General features: G+C 41.0%; 1 protein-coding gene and 4 non-coding genes across 5 annotated transcripts; all 5 read left to right on the forward strand.

Annotated features, from left to right (window-relative positions):
- Window positions 1-2956: 2956 nt before the first annotated feature.
- Window positions 2957-3028, forward strand: Trnaa-ugc (transfer RNA alanine (anticodon UGC)). Its single transcript has one exon. It is a non-coding gene; the product is annotated as a tRNA-Ala (tRNA).
- Window positions 3029-3235: 207 nt separating this feature from the next.
- Window positions 3236-3307, forward strand: Trnam-cau (transfer RNA methionine (anticodon CAU)). The gene has a single exon. It is a non-coding gene; the product is annotated as a tRNA-Met (tRNA).
- A 167-nt stretch (window positions 3308-3474) lies between these two features.
- On the forward strand, window positions 3475-3546 carry Trnam-cau (transfer RNA methionine (anticodon CAU)). Its single transcript has one exon. It is a non-coding gene; the product is annotated as a tRNA-Met (tRNA).
- Window positions 3547-3713: 167 nt separating this feature from the next.
- On the forward strand, window positions 3714-3785 carry Trnam-cau (transfer RNA methionine (anticodon CAU)). Its single transcript has one exon. It is a non-coding gene; the product is annotated as a tRNA-Met (tRNA).
- A 3755-nt stretch (window positions 3786-7540) lies between these two features.
- Window positions 7541-25860, forward strand: LOC106096256 (2-hydroxyacyl-CoA lyase 1). The gene is made up of 6 exons (XM_013263909.2): window positions 7541-7716; window positions 13571-13672; window positions 15085-15178; window positions 19893-20524; window positions 20583-21190; window positions 25278-25860. The coding sequence occupies exons 1-6, from the start codon at window positions 7666-7668 to the stop codon at window positions 25495-25497; spliced, it is 1707 nt and encodes a 568-aa protein (XP_013119363.1). The 5' UTR covers window positions 7541-7665; the 3' UTR covers window positions 25498-25860.
- Window positions 25861-25869: the final 9 nt, after the last annotated feature.

The following is a 25869-nucleotide window of genomic DNA, read 5'->3' on the forward strand; positions in this document are numbered from 1 at the left end:
GCAGCAGGAATCTAAAAGTCGATTATGGACTAATCGATTATACGACTTTTTGCGTGAAAAAGTCGACGTCAACATTTGATGGCAAAACCAATCGTCTAGTCGACTATAAAATCGAGTCATCGGTTTTTTTATACAAATGTTTATGAATTCTTGAGCCGCTAGAAACATCAATTTTTACACGATTGGTATGACATTTTGGTTAAGTAATGAAGCTAAAGCAAAGACAAATGTAACATTTGTCGGCGGTACAAAATTGATATTCAGAAATTTAAAAAAAAATGTATTCATGAATTAAACGATTTCTTAAAACATACAAAATTCGCTGTACTTATTGAACAAAGCTTATACGTATATTGCCAAATTAAGCTGGGTATTCTGTTCAGTTTTTTAGGCGGAGTGCTGCCAAACTCCATACAAAAATAAACGTAGCTGCAAGATACCGGGCGTGTCCACAGGTTGCGGATAGTGGAATGCTCCATACGGAGTAGCTGCAATGGCAGTCGTGGACAATCAGCGATATCGAGCGGAGAGTCACAGAGTGCCGTTCAGCCCCGGCTCTTGCCCAAATACTGAGCAAGCATGATGTTCGTTTACACTGCTCTTTAAATCCGGATTTTATGGCTCGATCATCTGTTTTCCCTTTATAAAATCAGCTGACGAGAGCCTTAAATCCGAATTTAATGAGCAGTATAAACGGGGTTCAACCTATTTAAATTTTTTCTGACGTGCGCGCGTAAGGATTGGTATTCTATTCTGCTTTCGGAATAGCCGCTGAAGTTTATAATTGTTCAGCGAGCGGAATTTGACAGCAATCAAATGTTTATAGTTCCATACCATAACATGTTTTTTATCTGCACTTATTGTTTTCTCTATTTTACATATTTTTTCTCAAATAAATAAAGAAAAACGAACCACTGAAACCAATAAAACAAACAGAAATGATGCCGGCAATAGTTTCAAGTGTTGCCACTTTAATAGTTTTTTGCCATTTTCCTCACTACAAGCAGAGTACTACTTTTCGCCTATTTTTAGCCAGTGTTTCGCCGACGTTTTTTTTTTATATGGAGTTTGACAGCATTCCGCTTGAAAAGTTGAAAATAATACTCAGCTTTAAGAAGAAAAGACGAACAGATTACAAGCCCTGAACAACTCGTGACGTTTTGTACAGACCCCTTATATGGGACCTATATCTTAAACTTAAGCCAAAAGCAGGATTCACTAATAGAAGGTTAGGTCACATACAAAAACATAAAGTGGATAGGCCCCATAAACATCATTAAGGATGTCAAATCTGACGATTGAAAATGTCATCATATAGGAGAAAACGTAAACAAAGAATGAATGTAAAAAGAGAACAAGTTGACATCCTCAATGCCAAGTACTGCCAAATATTAAAAAAAAAGTATATCGGCTGATCGCTTGGCTTAACCTTATTCAGTGAATCCTGAGCCAAAAGCCTAGTACTGACTTCATTCACAGCGAAAATGTCTATTAAATTATTGTGAAATCCGACGGACTCATTTCTTTGTCCGAACACAAACAAAAGCCAAACAACAACACACAACAAAGACAACAGTATTGATGCAGAGTTGATTCGGCCAATTTTGTGAGCATTTAATTACATTTGCTATTAAAATTGTGCGAACTTTATTATGAGGCAGCGACAAGTCGCTACTATTTTGCTCACAGAACTCAGTACCACTTGTACGAAATGTGTTCGCATTATCTTCGTCACCATTTTTTTTATATTGAGTTTTGACAGTTGTTCGTGTGAAAAGTCGAAGTCAGTACTAGGCTTAAAGCCTTAAAATTTACATCTCCATGATAAAAAAATTTAAAAATTCTACAATTCTCTTGGCATTAGCAAAGAGGTTAGATTTATAAGAGGATTATAATTTCTCTCAAAATTTGACAGCTAATGTCAAACGTCTAGATGCCGTTTATTATTTTTTTGTTCCTCAAAGCAAGGAGCTGTGCTGTAAAAAATAAAAAAATTAAATTTACAAACAAAATAAAAAAGAGAGATACACATTTTGGAAGCTTTGACTCATGAAACCTAAGAACATGCAGCAAGCTGAATTTAGCGCTGTCATATTGTATGCATTTTCTAAATATCCATTTTTCCTTTCCCGTGAAGGGAGCTATGGCTTCGTGTATCTTTCTTTCTTATACATCGTTTTTTGCCATTTTTCTCATATTAAATATTTCGTACGTATCACACAATGTATACAAATAAAGAGTTGCTATCTTTGAAAATACATAAGGCAATACATATCGTGTGATAGCAGCTTAAGCAGAATGTGCGCCAAAGAGGAATGGCAACATTGAGAATTATATTTCACTATTGCGCACTAGATGGCATGAACGCATGTAGCTCTTTCAAATGGTTTAAAGGATTAGAGAAATCCTTGGGTAAAAATTCTATAAATTTTTGTATGAAAATTAAATCTTTCTTCTTTATTTTCCGGATACTAGGAGTTGATAAGTAAATACTGGAAATTTTCTGTGAAAATCCAATGACAACATTGTTTGTAAACCCAAATATCGATGAATTATTACAGGTGTCTATAAAAATCTATAAAATCATAATAAATCTATAAAAATCAAACTTCGACAAAGTTTTATAAAAATTAAATAAATATTTTATAAAACTTTGTAATAATTTTGATGATAATTTCAATGAAGGTAAAATTTTGAAAAATGTTCAAAGTTAACATTTAATAAAATTTTAAAGAAACTTAAGTTTATAGAAATTTGCCTGGAAAACAAAATTCGGTAAAATGTGTAAAAAATCAATTTGAAAATGATATAGTTATAAGTTGCTTAATACTTTACTACTTTCGAACCGTTTACGCTTACTGCTGACACTTTCGGTGTGATTTAGTAGGTTTCCAGTTGCCATTATGGTAACTTTACTTGTAGAAGTGCTGATAAGATGCACTTTTTTTAAATTTATGGGGATGTAGCTCAGTGGTAGAGCGTTCGCTTTGCATGTGAAAGGCCCCGGGTTCAATCCCCGGCATCTCCAGAATTTATATCTATAATAAGTTTTTGTTTAACAATTTTTTAAAGAAAATATACGAGCTGTTTGTTCACCCAGTGGCACTCATAATGATTATGGTTTATTTAACTATCTTCTTTTGCTTCACATCAAGTTCATGTACACATACAAACACACACACACACACATGTATTACTCTGCTTATGCTTAGCATTTGTTCAGCGGTAGTAAAAAAGCAGAGTGGCGCAGTGGAAGCGTGCTGGGCCCATAACCCAGAGGTCCGAGGATCGAAACCTTGCTCTGCTAAGCCTAGTGTAAAAAAATCGTTGGCACAATTTTTGTTTATTTATAGCGAATTACGTTTACATAAAAAAGTAAAAGTGAGTGAGTCACATCAAGTTCATGTACACATACAAACACACACACATGCATTACTCTGCTTATGCTTAGCATTTGTTCAGCGGTAGTAAAAAAGCAGAGTGGCGCAGTGGAAGCGTGCTGGGCCCATAACCCAGAGGTCCGAGGATCGAAACCTTGCTCTGCTAAGCCTAGTGTAAAAAAATCGTTGGTACAATTTTTGTTTATTTATAGCGAATTACGTTTACATAAAAAAGTAAAAGTGAGTGAGTCACATCAAGTTCATGTACACATACAAACACACAGACATGCATTACTCTGCTTATGCTTAGCATTTGTTCAGCGGTAGTAAAAAAGCAGAGTGGCGCAGTGGAAGCGTGCTGGGCCCATAACCCAGAGGTCCGAGGATCGAAACCTTGCTCTGCTAAGCCTAGTGTAAAAAAATCGTTGGCACAATTTTTGTTTATTTATAACGAATTACGTTTACATAAAAAGTAAAAGTGAGTGACACATACTCATATGAGTTGTTTATCTTCTTGTGTTTAGTAAATTTCCTTAAGGTGCCTTCACACTACCTGTTCTTGTCTTATGACATGTCAAATTTTGCTATTGTTAGAGCTGCACACATAGTGTGATACGAATGAAACTAACACTTGAAACTAATCACTTTTCAAAAGAGCACTGTTATTTTTTCGATTAGAGCGGTGCTCTATTCCTTCTGACAAAAACATAAAGAAATTTGCTGCTTTTGTTGAAGGTTGAAAGAAAGAAAATAGTTTTCACAACTTTGACAATTTGTAGCCATAAAAAATCAGCTGTTGCTCACATTTCTAGGTTATGTCATACAAAAATAAGATACTAATGTAATAGCAAAAATGATGAGTCGTATGTAAATTAGCAATTTTGACACCAATAAAACACCATTTATATACCAATAAATTGATATAGTTCCCGATATCTAAAGTAGTTTTCTAAGACCCGTTTACATTGAAATTTTTATGATCTGGATTTAGGTAAATCCAAACCGTTTACACTGCGTGTCTTAGCTGATTTTTGTTAATGTATACTTACGCCTATTTGTTTGTGTTTATACCCTACACCACCACTGTGGTACAGGGTATTATAGATTTGTGCATTTGTTTGCAACGCTAAGAAGGGGAAGAGCTAGACCGATCGACTCAGAATCACTTTCTGATTCGATTTAGCAATGTCCGTCTGTGAGTCCTTTCTCCTTTCTACTCAAAACCATGGAACGTATTGTGGATGATAAAGAGTATGACATCCAGCGAACTTCTCAAATACAAACAGCATGCCTATGCCAAGGGAAGGTCGGTGGAGACTGCCCTGCACGAGGTTGTGCATAAAATAGAATAATCCTTTGATGCCAAAACGTACACCCAGGCGGTATGCATTGACATCGAGGGGACTTTTAACAATGTGCGGACCGACACCCTGATCCAATCCTTAGACCAGTACCGGGTGGACCCGGTCCTTAGAGACTGGCTAAACCATATTCTAAGGAACATGTGGATAAATTGTGTGTCTCTCCTAGGGGTGACCACCATAAATGATCTATTAAAGAGCTGACTGAGGAAGGATTTGAACCCGTCTGCTACGCAGACGATGTTATTGTACTTCCAAGGGGTAAGAATCCGAACGAGCTATGCAGAAGGGCCGAAAGGGTCTTGCATATGCCATATGACTGGGCTAGACCCAGAGGCCTCAATGTTAACCCAGAGAAGACTGAAATATGCCTGTTCACGAGGAAGACGAAGGTGGGCGAATTTAACGCACCACGTTTCCTCAATAACACGATTTCGATATCTGACAAGGTCAAATACTTAGGTGTGATCTTGGACAGGAAACTGAATTGGAAGTGTCACATTCAGGAGCGTACTGAGAAGGCTCACAGATGTTGGGCACTATGTAGACGGGCCGTAGGCTCGAAATGGGGCCTGAATCCGAGGATAGTCCAATGGCTCTACAGGAGCGTGATTAGACCAATACTTACTTACGCCTCAGTAGTTTGGTGGACTGCTATGGAGAAAAAGTGCAACATAATCACCATACACCAGGTTCAGAGAACATGTTGTCTTGGCATAGGCAGAGAGATGAGGACCACGCCCACTAGGGCACTGGAGACTATTCTAGATATCCGACCCATTGACATACAGATTAAGTGTGAGGCAGCCACTGCGGCTATGAGACTTAAGGCGATGGGATAATGGATTGAGGATGGGAGCAGCTCATACCATCGCGGTATAATCGAGGCGACGATAGGAAACCTGGAAGGAAGGGAAGAGGTTTCCGATCGGATATCTGAGATGAACCTTGAAGTCGAGTGTGAGGCAATGCTGCCAACGGCACAGTCTTGGATTGACGGAACCCTAGTATTGCCATCTGGAAGATCGTGTTACACGGATGGATCAAAGCTAGTGGACAGAGTGGGCCTGGGGGTTTAGATCGCGAGAAGACGAGGCTATTACTGAAAGGAAGCAGGAAGAAGGTCAGTATAGCTATTGGTATCATAACGGGACACATAGAACTACGAGCTCACTTATGTAAAATAGGTGCGGCAAGTGATATAATGTGTAGGGCATGCGGGGAAGATGATGAGACGTTGGAGCATTTCCGTTGTCATTGCCCGGCTTTAGCGCCTAATAGATACAGGCACTTAGGTGGAGACACAATACCAGACATGAACCAACTTAGGGGAGTGTTGTTTGAAAACAATTAAGGATTTTGTAAGTAGAACGGAATTCCTAACTTAAAATTTTACTTTATAGTTTTTAGAGCGCACAACAAGCCGATTACTGGCTTAGGTGTATGTCCATAGTGGCATGGGGCGGTTTGATATCTGCTCCCTCTTTCAAACCTAACCTAACCTATGTTTCTCTGGCACACCCAGTACAACACTGACCAAGCTCGACAGCCACTAGTCCATTAGTTGTTCTTTTCCAACACATGTCTTTTGTGTAGTAATGGATTTTTTTGTCCACACAACAGCAATTACATACTTCCATGGTATACACATGTTTCTGTGCAGCTTTCGGAAGTTGTGCTCCGATCGCTTGACAGCGGCAATGGCAAAGGCCCCTGATGTTGCTTCGAGTATATGTTGCAATAGGTTCGAATCCTGGCCAGGTACCGCAGATATATAAGTACTGATGTAAATAGCGCGATTTTTTTTTTTTGAAAATGCTTCCGCAAGTTTTTTTTTATCTATTTTTGTTTTTTTTTTGGAAAATAAATATTAACCTAGAAATGAAAAAATTTCAAGAAAACCGCGCGATATTTTTTTTTATTATTTTTACATTTTCTTGATAATTTTTTTCACATTTAGGTTATATAATTTTTTGGGCAAGTTAAAGAAAAACGTCGCAGGAGAAAAATTTTTCATCTCGCTCTTTTTTACATGTTGTTGTTTTTAGTTGGAGGCCACCGTAGCGCAGAAGTTAGCATGTCCGCCTATGACAGAAAAAATTTCAGCGTTGGTTTTCCCCTCCTAATGCTGACAACATTTGTGAGGTACTATGCCATGTAAAACTTCTCTCCAAAGAGGTGTCGCACTGCGGCACGCCGTTCGGACTCGGCTATAAAAGGGAGGCCCCTTATCATTGAGCTTAAACTTAAATCGGACTGCACTCATTAACATGTGAGAAGTTTGCCCCTGTTCCTTAGTGGAATGTTCATGGACAAAATTTTCAATTTTTTTATTTTAAGTTTCGCAAAATAATTTACGTTTAGGGTGTTTCAAATGTTCAAGGCTCGGTTCCAATTTTAACACGTATTTTTTTTATATTCGCAATCTACTCTCTAATACCTTTCATTTGCTGTCCATGTTGTTTCCCCCTAGTCTCTCTTTGGTCCTTAGGGGGTCCAGGGGCCTTTGCTCAAAAAACGGACATATGATTCGTGTTTCTAGAGTTAAACCACATTTAAATACCAAATTTCAGTGGATCTGCGTTCTATGAAGCGCATTTTAAATTTTAATGATGCCAGATTTTGATTTCTCTATCATCGATTGGGTTTTATGGTCACAGTAGTAGCTAAAAAATAGCCCAGCTCTAATGGCACAAATCAAAAGCCAGAGTTGGCGGCAAAAGTTGATTACTTGTAATCGATAATTCGAGTTCTTGAGTGCTGGAAATCGATTTCATATAAAAACATAAATAATCGATTATTAAAAAATCGACATTTAGATTTCTGTAGCAACACAAAGCATTGAAAGTTATTTTTTTTATTCATTTTTTACATTTGTTATTTGTTTGGCCTGGAGAGTGGAACTAGAACAACGAAATTGTAAAATGTCTGAAATAGAAGCACCGCAAATAATAGCAGAATCTTTGGTCCAACAGGTGAGTAGGTGGTCGATGGTCGTGGCGGCTTTCATAGGCTAATCGAACAAACAAGGTGGATAAAGTGATAAACCAAAGACGGCGACGACCTGTGACACCGGACCGACTGTAAGATAAGAGAAGTGAGGTATAACTATTGCTATTACACAGTTAATCAATGCAAATTTTTAATAAAAGTAATATAGAAATGAGGGTAAGTGCGGGCAACGGTTTTAGAAATATACAGGTCTTCCATGTGGCTCTTGAACCTTCAGGCAAAGTCCACTTTTTGTTTTTGGATTTGTGCATGTAGCAGAAAAACACAAGAAACTGATAAAAAATAAAATCCCCCCGTAAATATGTCTTTGTGTTGGCTTGTATGGTCTTTCGGCCAATTAAATATGAATGGTTGGTTAGCCTAGATAAATGCATAGATTTTGAATTGATTAAAGACATTTCGGAAGGGGTGGGAGTTGATTGATTTGGGTGTGATTAATGGCAAACTAATAGTTTAGTCGTCCATTTATCTGTTTATGGTAGACCTTAGCCTTTAACCTTTTCAAATAACTTATTGATTTTGATGGCCCATTTTTGTTAGTTAATGCTGTCATTACCACACACTTCTTAGGGCCATACACATACGAATTTCCAGAGTTCATTATACAAAGTTTTCAAAAATGTTACTATGTACTTCCAATAACAACACCATGTTTTATGGCCGCTACAGATAACAGTTAAACTATGTTTCTACATTGTGCCCAATATTAGCCGAAATTTTGGAGAGGACAACTCGAGATAACATAAAAAATCTGGTTGTAAATCTTGTTTTGGTTCTTGGCCTTTACCAAAAAAAAAAGACCTTAGATAAAGAGTAAATAGCAGTGACGTATATATGGGAGATGGAATACTAAAATATTCCTAGCCCAGTAGGAATTGAGACGGCTGCATCTGCCGGAACGTAGTTAAGCCAGAACAACTGGAATGTGATTCAGGTATTTATCCCTTCCGCAAGTCTATTTCCCTCATGATGGAGGTAGTCCACATGATAATTGAGGAGACAGCCCTTCCGAGTTTATCGAAAAACACCCCACCAGGTCTGAAGCTTATTCCTTTGCGTATCGTTGGCGAGTACGCACTGTCGCTATGAAGTTTAACACTGGCCGGCCATTTGTTCTTTATGTAGGTCACTTGGTCACCACCCCCAATTAAGAAACATTTCCTACCTCTCAGTTTGTCACAAATTTTAGTAGTATGTGTGGAGTTGCTTTAAAACGTAACTCCAAATATTTTGGGATAGTTGGTTTTGGGAATCGTTACGTCATAGACACTCACATTAAGCTACCGAAATACTTCCATGTAGTGAATAATTTGGTCGAAGACTTGGTGGCGTACGCCTATCAAATTTCTTGTAGCGAATTAAACGCAAGATCGGTTAAGTAGAATTTTAACCTTTCACAGAAGTCATCAATGTGAGGATCTGAAGCCTTGATCGTACATTAGTCTGCAAAAAACACGATTTCGACGTTGTTGTTGTTTTTGTAGGGAGGCAGCCGTTGCCAATGAAGGACTCCATCGAGCCCATCCGGTACAACCGTTTGCCATGTGAGTTCGATGTTGTCCAGAGGGGGTGTAAAAGGGAATGGGAGGAAGTAAAAAAGTGGTGGAGATATAACTCCACTTTCTTATCCCTAAATTCCTTGAGCAAGTTGAGAACCATGGTTATATATTGGACTTCCGGTACATTCATATTCTACGTTAATGGACTTTGAACACAGATGCGACAAATGGCTCTCTTCGCTCTATCGGTAGAGCACAACTCACCAATATCCTCACTTCAGGTGTGTTAGCCATAAATTCTGAAGTCATGGGAATCAGCTGCAGCTTTTGCTGTAGCACATTTTTAACAAATTCCCTACGGTGGTTGTTGTTGTTGTAGCAGAGTGTTGTGTTCTATCTTTCGTCTGCTTGGTTGAACATACAGATCCGGGAATTCTGCGAATATGGTGGGGTGCGTCCAGAGGATCTGGTTTTGAGTTGAATGGGTCTGGCTGGGGAGTCAAACAGTTGACGTGTGGTCCCTGGTCACAATCGGGACAGACATCCATATTGCCAATATGGTGGGGTGCGTCCAGAGTATCTGGGTTTGAGTCGAATGGGTCTGGCTGGGGAGTCAAACAGTTGACGTGTGGTGCCAAGTGACAATCGGGACAGACATCCATATTGCGAATATGGTGGGGTGTGTCCAGAGGATCTGGGTTTGAGTCGAGTGGGTCTGGCTGGGGAGTCAAACTGTTGATGTGTGGTCCCGGGTCACAATCGGGACAGACATCCATATTGGTATGTGGATGAGCAAAATTGTTCCGGTCCATTGGTTATTTAAAGACGCCAATAACTTACTGTCATAACAAGTATCATAGGCACTTACTATTTAAGCAAGAGCTCTTGCCGTCTAGCCTTTCACTGAGACTCTTCATATCGCTGATTGTCCCCGACTACAATTGCTGCTACTACGTGTACGAAGCATTCCGCTATCCGCAACCTGTAGATGAGCTCGGTAGCACTCAGCAGAGCTTCCCGTGATGACGATGAACACTACACATATCCAAGCTCCGAGTTCCAAGCTGTGTGGTGCTTATAGTCATCCTGGGGCTCGCCATCATTAATCATTGCTCAGTAGGAGTTGCGGCGGCTGCATCAGCTTTGTTTCTTTATGGAAGTGGTTCACGTGAGAATTAATGCCATGATCGTACAATCGTCAACACATGATACGATCCCAATACCGTGTGGAGGAGAAAGAATAGAGGATAGGTAGGTGGATGGTTGATGTTGTTGTAGCAGTGTGTTTAACACTGAGGCAACAACCCTTGCCAACGAAGGACTTCATCGGGTCAATCCGGTACGTACAACCGGCTGTCATGGGAGGATGGTGGTAGGTTATTGTAGCCACATTTTGATGTGGAGGTGGCGATCCTGCTCAAGCTCCCTTTGGTGAGCAAGCTCGTTGCGGTCCAAAGGACCGATCACCGCGCGAACAAGACGGCCATGGGTTATTTAAAGACGCCAACAAAACTTGCCTTGTCATATCGAGCATCATAGGCACTTAGTATTTGTGCAAGAGCCGGCACCGCCAGGCCTCTCACTGAGACTCTGCGCTTGATACCGTTGATTGTACCCGACTCCCGTTGCGGCTACACCACATGGCGCACTCCACAATCCGCAACCTGTGGACGTGCTCGGTAGCTTTCAGCTAAGCTTCTTGTGACAGCAGTGAACACCACACAGATTGCACCTCAATGTTCCAGCCAATGAGGTGCTCACAGCTACCACTGCTGGGTCGAGGAAATAGTCAAAAGGCGACTGAATGCATTTTGCTCCTGTCCCAACTCGATAGGAAGATAGGGGTCTTGGGCCAGGGACGGTACACTGGACGTTTACGGCGGTTGTTCGGCCGATTCTCATCTATGGATGTCTTTTGTGGCATCGGGCTTTGGATAGTCGATAAAGTACAGGGTACCGTAGAGGCCTTGGTTGTGAGGAACGAAGATCGCCTTTAGAATGAATAGGCAGAACCATGGCGCTCCTCAAAATTTGGGCATTCTGCTGTTTTGTTGGCGGTTGGAGATGCAGTTACGACAGGGTATAGCTGTGTGCACCACACAAGCTTATTTTTGAAACCGATCTGTGTGGTGCTCTTTGCTGCTACGAGAAGCTTGGTTACGAGCTACTGGGCGCGTCCACAGGTTGCGGATAGTGGAATACAATGTTTAATATGCGACGGTAGTCGCGAACACTTAGCGGTATCGAGCGGAGAGTCTCAGTCGGTGGCACCGGCTTTTGCACAAACACTGAGTGCCTATGATGCTCGATATGACAAGGCGCGTTGTTTTGGCGCCTTTAAATTAGCAATGGCCGTCTTGTTCCCGCGGTGATCGGTCCTTTGGACCGCAACGAGCTTGCTCACCTAAGGGAGCTTGAGGAGGATCGCCACCTCCACATCAAAATGTGGTCACAACAACAACAACAACTTGGAGATGCGACGAGGCGGCATGTTATATGCCGCGCGACTGATTATAGACCAAGGCAGTTCTTCATTGGCTTGGTGTTGGACGTAGTTATCCCGAAAAGGGATCGCCCTTCCTATGTGTGTACACGGATGGGTCTAAATTAGGGCACCGGGGTAGAATTTTTTATTGATTTCTTTGGAATCAGGGGAGTCATACCTGCTTCCAGCAACATGAGGTCGGAACTGGTTTGAAGAAGCAAGGAGCTTCTTTGAATAATAAGAGATGTCATGCACTTCCCTTGTGTGTACACGGATGTGTCTAAATTGGATTAGGGCACCGGGGTAGAATTCTTTATTGAGTTTCTTGGAACCAGGGGAGTCATACATGCTTCTGAAAACATGAGGTCGTGACTAGTTTGAAGAAGCAAGGAGCTTTTTCGAAAAAATGTCATGAGAAAAAATGTCATGCCCAGCTGGATCCTGGGCCTTCAAGTTGTGGTGGGTAACTAAGCGCCTGACGAGCTGGCTAGAAATGAATCGCTTATATGCACGGATCGAGTTACGAAAAAAACAGTGAGCATATTTGTAGGGCGATTATGAGGGTGCTGTGGTTTGCAGGTTGGCAAAGGTCCTGTGTATGACTATTTCACGTATACTCATCGCTGGGACATCGGTAGCTCGACTTCGGACTGCTGATAGGAGTCCTGGCTGGTAATTGCAACATTTGGTCCTTGGCGTCGCGATGGATATAGGGTGAGACTGACATCTGCGTCGTATATGATGACGAGGAGATGCTGGAGAATGCCGATTACCTTTCGTGTCACAGCCCACAATTGCGAGGAGAAAAAACAAAGCAATGAGTGAATACGTGTCTGTGTATGGATTCCCTCAATACACTTAGTCCTCTTCTCATTTTAGAGTTCTTTAGGGGCCTGGTTTAGCTGTCTGGTGGGACTATGACTAATAATCCCATGGCAACCGGTTGTATGTACCGGATTGATCCTTGTTGTTGAAGCCACATTTTCATGTGGAAGTTGCGATCCTCGTCAAGCTCTAATAGGTGAGCAATATGGCCATTGGTAGGTTAAATGCGCCAATATCTCGCCCTCGCGTGTCCAGCATCATAGGCAAACAGTATTTAAACAAAAGCCGGTGCCACACAGTCTCTCACTGAGACTCTCCACTCGATACCCCTGATTGTCCTCGATTGCAGTCACAGCTACTCCGTATTAAGTTCTCTAGTATCCACAACCTGTGGACGCACTCGGCAGCTTCCAGTCAAGCTTCCCGTGTAACGAAGAACACCACACAGTTTGGAGCTCAAAGTTTCGGCCTGAGTGATAAAGTCCTTCATCGAGAAGGGCTGTTGCCTTAGTGTACAATACACTGCTACAACAATGTACTGCTACGGCTCAGCGATGAGAATTACTACCCAATTCGCCTAATTCCTTACTTTTTGTCCTATGTGTTGTTGTTTTTGTTGTTTCTATTATCTTGCAACTTACTGAGGTGTATCTCTTTTACCTTCTATGGCATACACAATGAATCTAAGGTCTAGTGCCCTCCAACCAAACCTCACTTTATAAGTAGTGTCTGCTATGTAATACCTGTGTCTCTTAATCCCATGGCAGCCGGTTGTACGTACCGGATTGACCCGATAGAGTTCTTCATCGGCAAGGGCTGCCGCCTCAGTGTATAACACACTGCTACAACAACAACAACCAGTGTCTCCTATGTAATGCCAGTATCTCCCATGTAATAGCAGTGTTTCCTTTTTTGTGCTTATTATCTGTACACCCAGGGACGAATAATCTTTACCTATGTATAAGTGCTCTGATTTTTTACGCATATCTTTCTTTCTTCTATTTCTAGGGTGTTGAATATGTCTTCGGCATTATTGGTATCCCTGTTGTGGAGCTCTCCATGGCTTTCCAAGCTGCTGGTTTAAAGTATATTGGCATGCGAAATGAACAGGTAAGTTGTTATTTTTTTTTTTTGTTAAAAACAGGAATTTTTTTTATAAAAATTAATCTTTGATAGTAAACAAAAATTCAAGATTGCGTTTATCAAAGAATTTTGAATGTGCCTTTGGCTTACTTCTTTATTTAAAATGCCATTAACGGCGGGAAGATTTTTCTCCTATCAATAAGTGCTGCGACATTCAAGTATTAACTCAATGATAAGAGCCCTCCTCTTTTATGCCAAGTCACCGTGGCGCAGAGATTAGCATTAGCGCTAAACAGCCACATTCTAATCCCGAGAAGAATATCAGAAAAAATGTGTAGCGGTTACTATCCTGTCTCTATTCAGCTCTCTGGTGGCTGAATTGGTAGCGAGCTCGTATTATCAGTCGTGGGTTCGAATCTGTCGCTGCCGTGGTTTCATAATGAAATAAATTTGTTTAAACTTATCCTATAAACTCACTAATATTGGCTTCACTTATGAGGCCAATCCGGATTGACCCGATGGGGTCTTTCATCAGGGCTACCGTCTCAGTGTGCAACACATTGCTACAACAATAATATCCCATGGCAGCCGGTTGTACGTACCGGATTGACCCGATGAAATCCTTCATCGGCAAGGGCTGCCGCCTCAGTGTACAACACACTGCTACAACAACAACAACAACAACAATAATAATAACCAGGGACCGCACGATACACGTCACCTGTTTAACTGCCCGGCCAGACTCACTCGACTCTGACCCAGATCCCTGAGGATGCACCCCATCTTAGTCGCAGAGTTCCTGGGTCTTGACACTCAACAGAATCAAGCAGACGAAAGATAGAACACAATAAACTGCTACAACAACAACAACAACAACAACAACAACAACAACAATAACATTTGTGAATTTAGCTTTGTAAAACTTCTCTACTGGATGGTGTTGCCAAGCGGCATGTCGTTCGTTCGCTTTTAATTGAAAAAACAAATTAGCCCATGAACATTCCATTTAGGAGTTGGGGCAAACTTCTCACATATATTTAAATTTTTAAATTTTAAGCTCAATGATATGGAGCCTCTTTTTTGTCCGAACGGCGTGCTGCAGTGCTACACCTCTTTGAGGAGAAGTTATAACATGGCATAGGACCTCACTAATATTGCCAGCATTAGGAGGGGATAACCACCGATGAAAATGTTTTCTGATGTTCTAATCAGGATTCGAAACTAGGCGTTCCGCATCATAGGTAGATATGCTAAACTCTTCGCTACGATGGACTCACATCGGCACATGGATTTGAATCGGCACATTTCCAACTTGTGCAGCTATGTTAGAGATTCCGATTTGCTGCACCTATATCTTTAGCCGAATCAAAGTCTTCAGTCGCAAATTTTAATTGTATTCCTCATCGCTAACATTTTCCCCTTTTTTATTTCATTTATAGGCTGCCTGTTATGCTGCTCAAGCCATTGGCTACCTTACTGGCAAGCCAGGAGTCTGTCTAGTGGTATCTGGTCCTGGTTTATTGCATGTTACTGGTGAGTAGCATATATTGTACGTCTTTCCCCTACATACAAATCACACATAAACATCTGCGTCTATGTCCATTTAATCTATTTGATTTGCGTTTTATAAATTGTTTTTTTTTTTTTGTTTTTTATTAGCCACTAATCTAAAGTGTTTCCTTTGTTAGATTTGTTGTTTGCACTTTCCTATGGGAGTGAGTGAAACGAGGTCTTAAATATCATATACCAAGGGAGGGGGTTCTTGCTCGTTGATTTGTTGTTGTTGTTATTATAAGATAAGATTTGCCAAAAAATTCATTGAAGTGCTACATAGTAGCTGACAAGAATTGAACTGGTTGGCTACTTTTGTTCTCGGTAGAAAGGTTAATATTAATAATCTGTGTATGTATGTATATGGATTAGGGTTTATATCTTGTAAATTATGTTGCATTGGCTATTGGGGAAACAGAAAAGAGATTGGATTATGTTTTTGATAGGCTTATATAGATTATAAATCATGAAAATAATAATAAATGAAAAGATGAACACATAGAAAGACGAACATGTCGACGTACGAACGGAAGATGGAAGATGGACAAATATATTGATGAACAAACATATAGAAGGACGGACCTAAAGATATAGCTACAGTAGGGCGGGGTGATTTGAACAACTCAATGGACCCTTCGCTTTTCTAATTCTTGGGATTGTGCTGAGCAAAAAAGTCCCTTAGACCATATATCTACGGTGAAAATCGAGTCTCCAGATTTTGACTTGCCCCTTTTTTTCAGACTTTTCCCACTTTTTTTGATATTTTGGCCTAAAACACCAAATCATTGCGATTTTTGATCCAATACTAAGGCAAACAAGTAAAAGCTTGCTAAGTTCGGCCGGGCGGAATATTGGGAACCCACCACCATGGATTCTGCTAAAATATGGTAGCTTTATCTGGTTATAGACCGAATTAAACCGTACTTGGCGCAGTTGTTGAGAGTCACAACAGAAAACTATATGCAAAATTTCAGCCAAATCGGGAAAAAATTGCGGCTTGTAAGGGCTCAAGAAGTAAAATCGGGAGATCGGTTAATATGGGAGCTATATCATGTTCTTGACCGATTTGAACTGTATTTAGCACAGTTGTTGGAAGTCATAACAGAACACCATGTACAAAATTTCAGCCAAATCGGATGAAAATCGCGGCTTCTAGGGGCTCAAAAAGTCAAATCGGGAGATCGGTTTATATGGGATCTATATCAGGTTATACACAGATTTAAATCGTACTAGGCACAGTTGTTGGAAGTCAAAGTAGAACACTATGTTCAAAATTTCAGCCATATCGGGCAAAAATTGTGGTTTACAGGGGCTCAGGAAGTCAAATCGAGAGATCGGTTTATATGGGAGCTATATCAGGTTATACACCGATTTGGACCGTACTTGGCTTCATTGTTATGAGTCATAACAGAATACTTTGTGCAAAATTTCCGCCAAATCGGATGAAAATTGAGGTTTCCAGGGGTTCAAGAAGTCAAATCGGGTAATCGGTTTATATGGAAGCTATATCAGGTTCTTGAACGATTTGGAACGTACTTAGCGCTGCTGTTGCAAGTCATAACCGAACACTATGTGCAAAGATTGAGCCAGATCGGATCAAAATTGTGGCTCCCATGGGCTTAAGAAGTCAAATCGAGAGATCGGTTTATATGGGAGCTTTATCAGGTTATAGACCGATTTGGACTGTACTTGGCTCCATTGTTTCTTGGCTCCATTGTTTCTGGGCTACATTGTTTCTTGGCTCCATTGTTTCCATTTCAGCCAAATCGGATGAAAATTGTGGTTTCCAGGGGTTCAAGAAGTCAAATCGGGAGATCGGTTTATATGGGATCTATATCAGCTTCTTGACCGATTTGGACCGTACTTAGCACAGCTATTGGAAGTCATAACAGAACACTATGTGCAAAATTTCAGCCAGATCGGACAAAAATTACGGCTTCCAGGGGCTGAAGAAGTCAAATCGAGAGATCGGTTTATATGGGAGCTATATCCAAATCTGAACCGATATGACCCATTTGCAATCTTCAGCGACCTACATCAATTCTAAGGATCTGTGCAAAAATTCAAGCGGCTAGCTCTACGCGTTCGAACGCTGTCGTGATTTCGACATACGGACGGGCGGACATGGCTAGCTCGAACCAGAAATTCGACACGATCAAGACTATATATACTCTATAAGGTCCTATATATACTTTATGGGGTCCTAGATTCTATTCTAGTCATTACAAATGCAACGACTAGATTATTATTCCCCCATCCTATGGTGGTGGGTATAAAAATGTAGCCAAGACAATAGTTAAGAACTCTCCAGTACATCGCAAAAGCATTGGAACACTTCTTCAGGCAGTATTGGCCTTGTGAAAGTGCAAATTTTTCGTGAAAATATTAGGCCCATACAAAAGTCAAGAATGAGGGTAGTTATATTCGTCTTGAGAGCATCCACAGTAGACATACGTTTTCTTAATGCTATGCTTATACCCCGCTGTTGTAGACCAAAAGCACAATAAATGCTAGACCCTGCCAAACTCCTCCTCTTCCCCGCGATTTCTGAAGCTGTCCGCCTCTCCCAATATCAATGATGGCAATGACATTGTCATGCATCCCTCATTTTTTTAAGTAGCCCGAGATTATGCTTTCTCAGCTCCTAGAGAATAGCCATTCTCCTACTTGATACATTTTAGCGACTGGTTCGAATCCTGGTGGGAACATGAGAAGAAAATATGTCAGCGGTGGTTATTCCCTCCTAATGCTGGCGAGATTTGTGAGGTACTATGCCATGTAAAAACTTCTCCCAAAAGGGAGGCCCCTTATCATTGAGCTTAAACTTGATTCAGACAGCACTTATTTATATGTGAGAAGTTTGGACCTGTTGCTTAATGGAATGTCCATGGGCAAATTTGCATTTGCAAGTAGGGAGGCACGTGACTTGCCAGAGGCCTTGGTCTGTCGCTACTGTGGCATCACATTGGACTTAAAATTGTCTAAGTGAGCCTATCAATGGACTGCCCCTCTTACCTAATCTAACTTAATAGGACAAAGTGCCTGGTGGGAAACCGTCATAGAACGAGGTGTTCACCCATTATGCAGTGTCTTTTTCCTCGCAATTGCGGGGCAGTGACACAAAAGGTCCTCTACCGTTTTCGACTCCTAGTCATCACACACTCAAACAGCAGAAGTCCACCACTACCTGTTTACAGCTCAAAGTCAAAGACCTTACGTCGCAATGGCCAGTCAGTACTCCAATCGTCATTCCGAGCCAGTGTCGTCCTATTTCGTGTCCTCTCCCCTCCACACTCGCAGAGTCCTAAAACTTTTCCAATAGTTGAAAGATTTTCCTGTTTTCTAACCATCCCCATCATCTTCCGCACTGACATCGTTTCCAGTGACCTTAGGTCTTCGAAGACGTTCGCCTAAAAGACTCTACCTCGGTCCCTAATAGCAAATTCCAAAGAACTCAATGAAAACTCCTGCCCCGGAGCCCCATCCATTTTAAATCCACGTGTGTTTACAGAAGGTCCACGGAAAGGTGGAGTATCCGGATATCCCTTTTCAGGAAAGGTCTAACCCGTTACCAAGTAGGATCACCCTGGTAAATAATCCATTGTGTCGCAAATAGCATGTTGCATATACGTAGCATGCCGCCACATCCCATCGGTGTCTCCCAGCGGAAAAGAAGAACGCCCAATGTTGTAGGAGCGCTTGTATCATGAACCCCTCAGTCTTAAGGCAATCGTTGTTGCCGAACGCCCAACATACAGGTGCAAAGTTTACAGCTCCTCTCTAGGGGCACTCCACCTGCCTCTTCTCGATCATGCTGCGGAGGGCACAGTTGTCCAGAGCCCAGTGCCTCAGCAGGCATTCTTTGTTGCCGATGTCCACAGCTAGCTCTCTAGGGGCACTTCCCCTGGCTCCATAGATCAGGTGGGAATAGGTCGAACCGACGGCGTGAGCATTCAGTGTACCGTAGTGCGCATACAGTCCCCCTTTGACACTATTCTCGACGTTGACTTTTCAGCTTAATTTCTTACCAAGAATCAAGTCCAAGTACTTGACCTGCACAGAAAGCGGCATCTCTACCCCATCAAGGTCAGTAGAATCATACGCATTGACAATGATCTTCACCCTCTTCCTGCCGATAGACCTGAAATCCTATTTACAGCCAGAAGGCACAAGAGGAGGTAAAATCCTACTAACGGGGCCTTGATAATTCGGCCACCAGTGATGCCTTGATAATCCGGCCTTTCAACATTCAACAATAGAGGGGGATCCTCATATTAACTAGAGCGTCACGTATGTTCATGTTATTAAAAACCCCTTTTGTGTCCAAAAAAGACGCCAATTTGCTGTAGATGTTGTAGCCACATTTTCATATGGAGGTGGCGATCCTAGTCAAGCTCTTTCCGGTCGAAAAAAAAAAAAAATTTTGAAAAATTCCGTCAAAATTTGATTTTCATAGAAAAATTCCTCTAAAATTTGATTTTCATAGAAAAAGTTCGTGGAATATTGGTTTTTAAAAAAAAATTTAAAAAAAAAATCAAATTTTATTTTAATGAAAAAAATCTTTGTTTTTGGTCGAAAATTTCGATTTTTTACATAAAAATTTTGATTCTCATATTTTTTTTTAATTTTTGTCGATATTAGATTTTTATACAAAATTTCAAGCTATAATCCCTTCTATTTCCTTGCCTCTTTCCAGGTGGCATGGCCAATGCCCAAGTCAATTGCTGGCCCTTAATCGTTATTGGTGGTGCCACCAATGAGGATCACGAGGGTATTGGTGGTTTCCAAGAATGCAATCAGGTGGAGTTATCCCGTCCCTATTGCAAATATGCTGCTCGTCCTCCTACTGCTGCTCTCATTCCTTTGCATGTTGAAAAGGCTGTGCGTTACACCACTTATGGGCGTCCTGGTGTGGCCTATTTAGATTTCCCTGGCAATTTATTGCAATCCAGAGTTTCCGAGGAGAAAATCTACAAGACTTTGGCCCACCCTGCTGCTCCTTTGGTTTATCCACCACATGATGATGTCATACGTGCTGTTAACTTGTTGCGCTCAGCCAAACGTCCTTTGGTGATTGTGGGCAAGGGTGCGGCTTATGCTCATGCTGAAAATATTCTTCGTCATTTTATTGAGAATACCAATTTGCCATTTTTGCCAACGCCCATGGGAAAGGGTGTGGTACCTGATACCGCTGCCCAATGTGTGTCTTCGGCACGTACTTTGGCTTTGCAAAAGGCCGATGTAGTGCTGTTGATGGGAGCTCGTTTGAATTGGATTTTGCATTTTGGACGTCCACCACGTTACGATAAGGATGTTAAGTTTATTCAGGTATGTTTGGGAAAAAGCATAGAAATTTTATAACTAAAATGTTTTTTTCCCTCCCCAGGTTGATATTTGCCCCGAGGAATTGCATAACTCCGTCACCGCTTCTGTAGCTATTCAGGCGGACATCAGACCTTTTGCCGAACAGATTTTCGAACAAATGAACGCCATCAATTTCCGTTTCTCCAATGACAATGACTGGTGGCAGGTGTTGTCATCGAAATGCCGCCAAAATCGTGAAGCTGTCCACCAAATGGCCATGAATACATCCACACCTTTGAATTATTATACAGTATTCCATCATTTGCGTGAGCTGATTCCCAGTGATGCCATTATTGTCAGCGAAGGTGCCAATACCATGGACATTGGCCGTTCTATGCTTTTGAATACTTTGCCACGTCATCGATTGGATGCTGGAACGTTTGGAACCATGGGTGTAGGTCCAGGTTTTGCAATTGCTGCCGCTCTATTCTGCCGCGATCGTTTCCCGGGAAAGCGTGTGATTTGTGTGGAGGGTGACAGCGCTTTTGGTTTCTCCGGCATGGAAATTGAGACTATGGTTCGTTACCAGTTGCCTGTAACAATTGTGATTGTTAACAATAATGGTATCTATGGAGGATTTGATCTGGAGACATTTGAAGCTATACGCAGTGCTGGCGATTTGTCACAAGTGTAAGTATCTGAAGGATTGAAATGTGCAGATTATGACAATTTTCGGAGCAAATTTTTGTCACGTATCCCTGATTATTAAAAATTTTGATGATATTTTTTGAGGAATTTTTTTGAAAATTTGAAAAAAAAAATATTTTGATGAAATTTTTATGAAGATCAAATATTTACCTAAAACAGATTTTATTACAGCCTCCACCATAGGATGGGGTATACTAATTCCGTCGTTCTGTTTGTAACACCTCGAAATATTCGTCTCAGACCCCATATATTCTTGATCGTCATGACATTTTATGTCGATCTAGCCATGTCCGTCCGTCTGTCTGTCGAAAGCACTCTAACTTTCGAAGGAGTAAAGCTGGCCGCTTGAAAATTTGCACACATGTTTTTTTTTTGGATGTAGGTCGGTTGGGATTGTAAATAGACCATATCGGTCCATGTTTAGGTATAGCTGCCATATAAACCGATCTTGGATCTTGACTTCTTGGGCCACTACAGGACGCAATTTTTATACGTTTTGGCTGATATTTTGCATGAGGTGTTTTTTTATGATTTTTAACAATTGTGATAAGTATGGTTGAAATCGGTCCATCACCTGTTATAGCTGTCATATAAACCGATCTGGGGTCTTGACTTCTTGAGCCTCCAGAGGGCGCAATTCCTGTCTGATTTGCACGACATGTTTCGTCTTGACTTCCAACAACTATGCCATGTATGGTTCAAATCGGTCCATAACCTAATATAGCTGCCATATCAGATATAGCTGCCACTGCCCGATATAGCTGCCATTAGAGGACGGAATCCTCATCCGATTTGTCTGAAATTTTGCAGGAGGTGTTTTGTTATGATTTCCAACAAATGTGCAAAGTACGGTTGAAATCGATGCATAACCTGATATAGCTGTCATCGAAACCGATCAGGGGTCTTGACTTCTTGAGCCTTTAGAGGGCTCAAATCCTATCCGATTTCGCTAAAACTTTGCACGATGTGTTTCGTTATGACTTTCAACAACTGTGCCAAGTTTGGTTCAAATCTGTACATAACCCGATATATCTGCCATATACCGATCGGGGATCTTGACTTCTTGAGCCTCTATAGGGCCCAATTATTATCTGATTTGGGTGAAATTTTGTACAACGCCTTCTCCCATGACTTTCAATATACGTGTCAAATAAGGTCTGAATCGATCTATAACATAATACAGCTCCCCTATAAAACTATCTCCCTATTTTACTTTTTGAGTCCCTAAAGGGCGCAATTCTTATTCCATTTGGATGAAATTTTACAATATGGTCTCCAACATTTATTCCATTATGGTCCGAATCGGACCATAGCTCCAATATCATAGCAATTCTATACTTTTATCCTTTCCTTTGTTTGTCTAAAAAGAGACACCGGGAAAGAAGTCGACAAATGCGATCCATGGTGGAGGGTATATAAGATTCGGCCCGGCCGAACGTGGCACGCTTTTACTTGTTTTTTATATCCTTTTTTGTTTTCCTTTTTATACCCTCCACCATAGGATAGGGGGTATAATCATTTAGTCATTCCGTTTGCAACACATCGAAATATCAATTTCCGATCCTACAAAGTATATATATTTTGGATCGTCGTAAAATTCTAAGGCGATTTAACGATGTCCGTGTGTCTGTCCGTCTGTTATCACTCTACACCCTTCAAAAATTGAGATATTGAGCTAAAATTTGGCACAGATACATCTTTTTGATGCACGCTGGTTAAGTTCTTGAACGGACCATATTTGGATATAGCTGCTATATAGACCGATCTGCCGATAAAGGGTCTGAAGCCCATAAAAGCTTTATTTTTTAACCGATTTCGCTTTAATTTGGAAAAGTTTAGTTTATTTTAGGCCTCTCGACGTCAGACCCAAATATGGTTCAGATCGGACTATATTTAGGTATAGCTGCCATATAGACCGATCTGCCGGTTAAGGGTCTAAGGCCCATTAAAGCTACACTTATTGCCCGATTTCGTTGAAATTTGAAACAGTGAGTAGTTTTAGGCCTCTCGACATCTAACAAAAATATGGTTCAGGTCAGACTATATTTAGGTATAGCTGCCATATGGACCGATCAGCCGTTTAAGGGTCAGGAACCCATAAAAAATGCAATTGTTTTCCGATTTCGTTGAAATTTTAAACAGTGAATTATTTTAAACCTCCTGACATTATACCCCAATATGGTTCAGATCGGATTATATTTAGGTATAGCTGCCATATAGACCGATCTCCCGATAAAGGATCTGAATCCCATAAAAGCTTAATTTTTTAACCGATTTCGCTGAAATTTGAAACAGTGAGTTGTTTTAAGTCACCAGACATACGCCCCAAATATGTTTCAGATCGAACTATATATAGATAAAGCTGTCATATAGACCGATCTGTCGTTTAAAGGTCTGGAACCCATAAAAGCTGCATTTATTACCCGATTTCGATGAAATTTTAACCAGTGAGTTGTTTTAAGCCACCCGCCATCTGACCCAAATATAATAGAGATCGGTCTGTATTTGAATATAGCTGTCATAAGGACCGATATGCCTATTAAGGGTCTGAAACTTTTTACCCAATTTCATTGAAATTTGAAATAGTGAGTTGTTTAAAGCCTTCCGTCATCCGACCCAAATATGAGTCAGGTCAGACTATATAGATATAACAGTCATATAGACTAATCTTCCAATTAAGGGCCTTAATTCCATAATTCCCTGCTGACACTGGACAACTATGAGCACCATACAGGCTGGAACTTTGAGCTCCGACTTGTTTGGTGTCCATCTTTATCAAGGGAAGCTTTGCTGAAAACTATCGGGGGCGTCCACAGGTTGCGGATGGCGGAAAGCTCCGTTTTTATGCGGAATAACTACAAATGCGGCCGTGGGCAGTCAGCGATTTTCGAGAGGAGAGTCTGGGTGAGGAGTCAGGTGGCTCTGACTCTTAATTAAATACTGAGTGCCAACGATACTCGAGATGACAAGGCGGATATTGGCGCCTTCTAATAACCAATGGCCAACATCAGCGTCTGTTCCCAGGTTAGGGGCGGCTGGAGACGAGCGTCGGATCTTGAAGCAAGCGGCTCGCCATAACGAGGTATATACACTCCCACAAAATCCATGCGGTTGTGGCGCTGGGCCAGTAACCGGCCCCCGGAAACTATGAGAAACAAATTCCATAAAAAGCAGATTAATTGTCTGAAATAGTGACTTGTTTATGAGTTCTCGGGACCTGAATGAAATATGATCGAGACCAGCCACTATTCAGATATAACTACGGATATAGTAGTGGAGTTATAATAAACTATGATGATTATTATATCCTTGTTTAATTTGGTCCAGATCGGACCAGATTTGGTTATAGGTGCCATATAAAACGATCTCTCGATTTAAAGTCTTGGCCCTATAAAAAGCGCATTTACTATCCGATTTCGTTGAAATTTGACGCAGTGACTTATGTTAGGCTTTTCGACATCCTTGTCCTTTATGGTTCAGATCGGTTTGCATATAGCTGCCAAAAAGGCCAATATTTTTGTCTACAAAATGAACAGTGACTTATATTTATTGGACCACTCCAAGTCCATGTCGAATTTGAGTGCAAAGTTATCCATTTTTCGCCGGATTGTGACGGATGGTGGTTTTTAGATATATACCCTAAGAGGTGGAGGCCACCGTAGCGCAGAGGTTAGCATGTCCGCCTATGACGCTGAACGCCTGGGTTCGAATCCTGGCGAGACCATCAGAAAAAATTTTCAGCGGTGGTTTTCCCCTCCTAATGCTGGCAACATTTGTGAGGTACTATGCCACGTAAAACTTCTCTCCAAAGAGGTGTCGCACTGCGGCACGCCGTTCGGACTCGGCTAAAAAAAGGAGGCCCCTTATCATTGAGCTTAAACTTGAGTCGGACTGCACTCATTGATATGTGAGAAGTTTGCCCCTGTTCCCCATGTTCATGGGCAAAATTTGCAATTTGCAATTTACCCTAGGTGGTGGGTATCCAAGTTCGGCCCGGACGAACTTAAGCCTTTTAACTTGTCTTGCCTCCTCTTCTCATATTTTATTTTATGTGTTTGCTTTATTTCAGAACTCCACCCTCGGCCTTGGGCGTTCAAGTGCGCTATGAAGAAATGATGAAAATGTTCGGTATGAAGGGTCACTTCTGCCAGACCATACCCGAACTGCAAGAAGCTGTAAAGGCATCGCAAAAGCTTTCCGATAAGCCAACCATTATAAATGTGGCCATCAGTCCGTCATCGGATAGAAAGCCACAATCATTCAATTGGCTCACCGAATCCAAATTGTAAAAATTCTAAATCTAAGCAGCAGTGTTTTGTTACAAGTATTTTAGTAAAACCGTTAGGAAAAGTAAGGCCAAATGAAAATGTCGACGACGACGACGACTATGACGATGTATTTGGTCAGGTATTTTGCACAAATAAAAGTAAATTATTTTTCATTCTTGTTCTTAAGACTATGTATGTATGTATGTATGGTGGTTAGGGTGTACTGACAAAGAAGAAATTTGTAAAATGGTTTTTATTGAGTATACAACAACAAAACATAAAAGTGTAAAACATTCCTCCTCCTCCTCTTAATCCCAAATTTTAAAATAGTTAAATGACCGTTGTTTTTAATGATTCACGAGAAAATAAAAATTGTTTACAATATTCTTTTTT

The sequence above is a fragment of the Stomoxys calcitrans genome, chromosome 5 (genome assembly GCF_963082655.1).
Source record: "Stomoxys calcitrans chromosome 5, idStoCalc2.1, whole genome shotgun sequence".
NCBI classification, from domain to species: Eukaryota; Metazoa; Arthropoda; class Insecta; order Diptera; family Muscidae; genus Stomoxys; species Stomoxys calcitrans.

Coding starts and splice junctions, on each gene's coding strand:
- LOC106096256 (XM_013263909.2), top strand. CDS start 7,666: ATGTCTGAAATAGAAGCACCGCAAATAATAGCAGAATCTTTGGTCCAA. Junction 15,179..19,892: donor TGGTTTATTGCATGTTACTG/GTGAGTAGCATA, acceptor GCCTCTTTCCAG/GTGGCATGGCCAATGCCCAA. Junction 20,525..20,582: donor AGGATGTTAAGTTTATTCAG/GTATGTTTGGGA, acceptor TTCCCTCCCCAG/GTTGATATTTGCCCCGAGGA.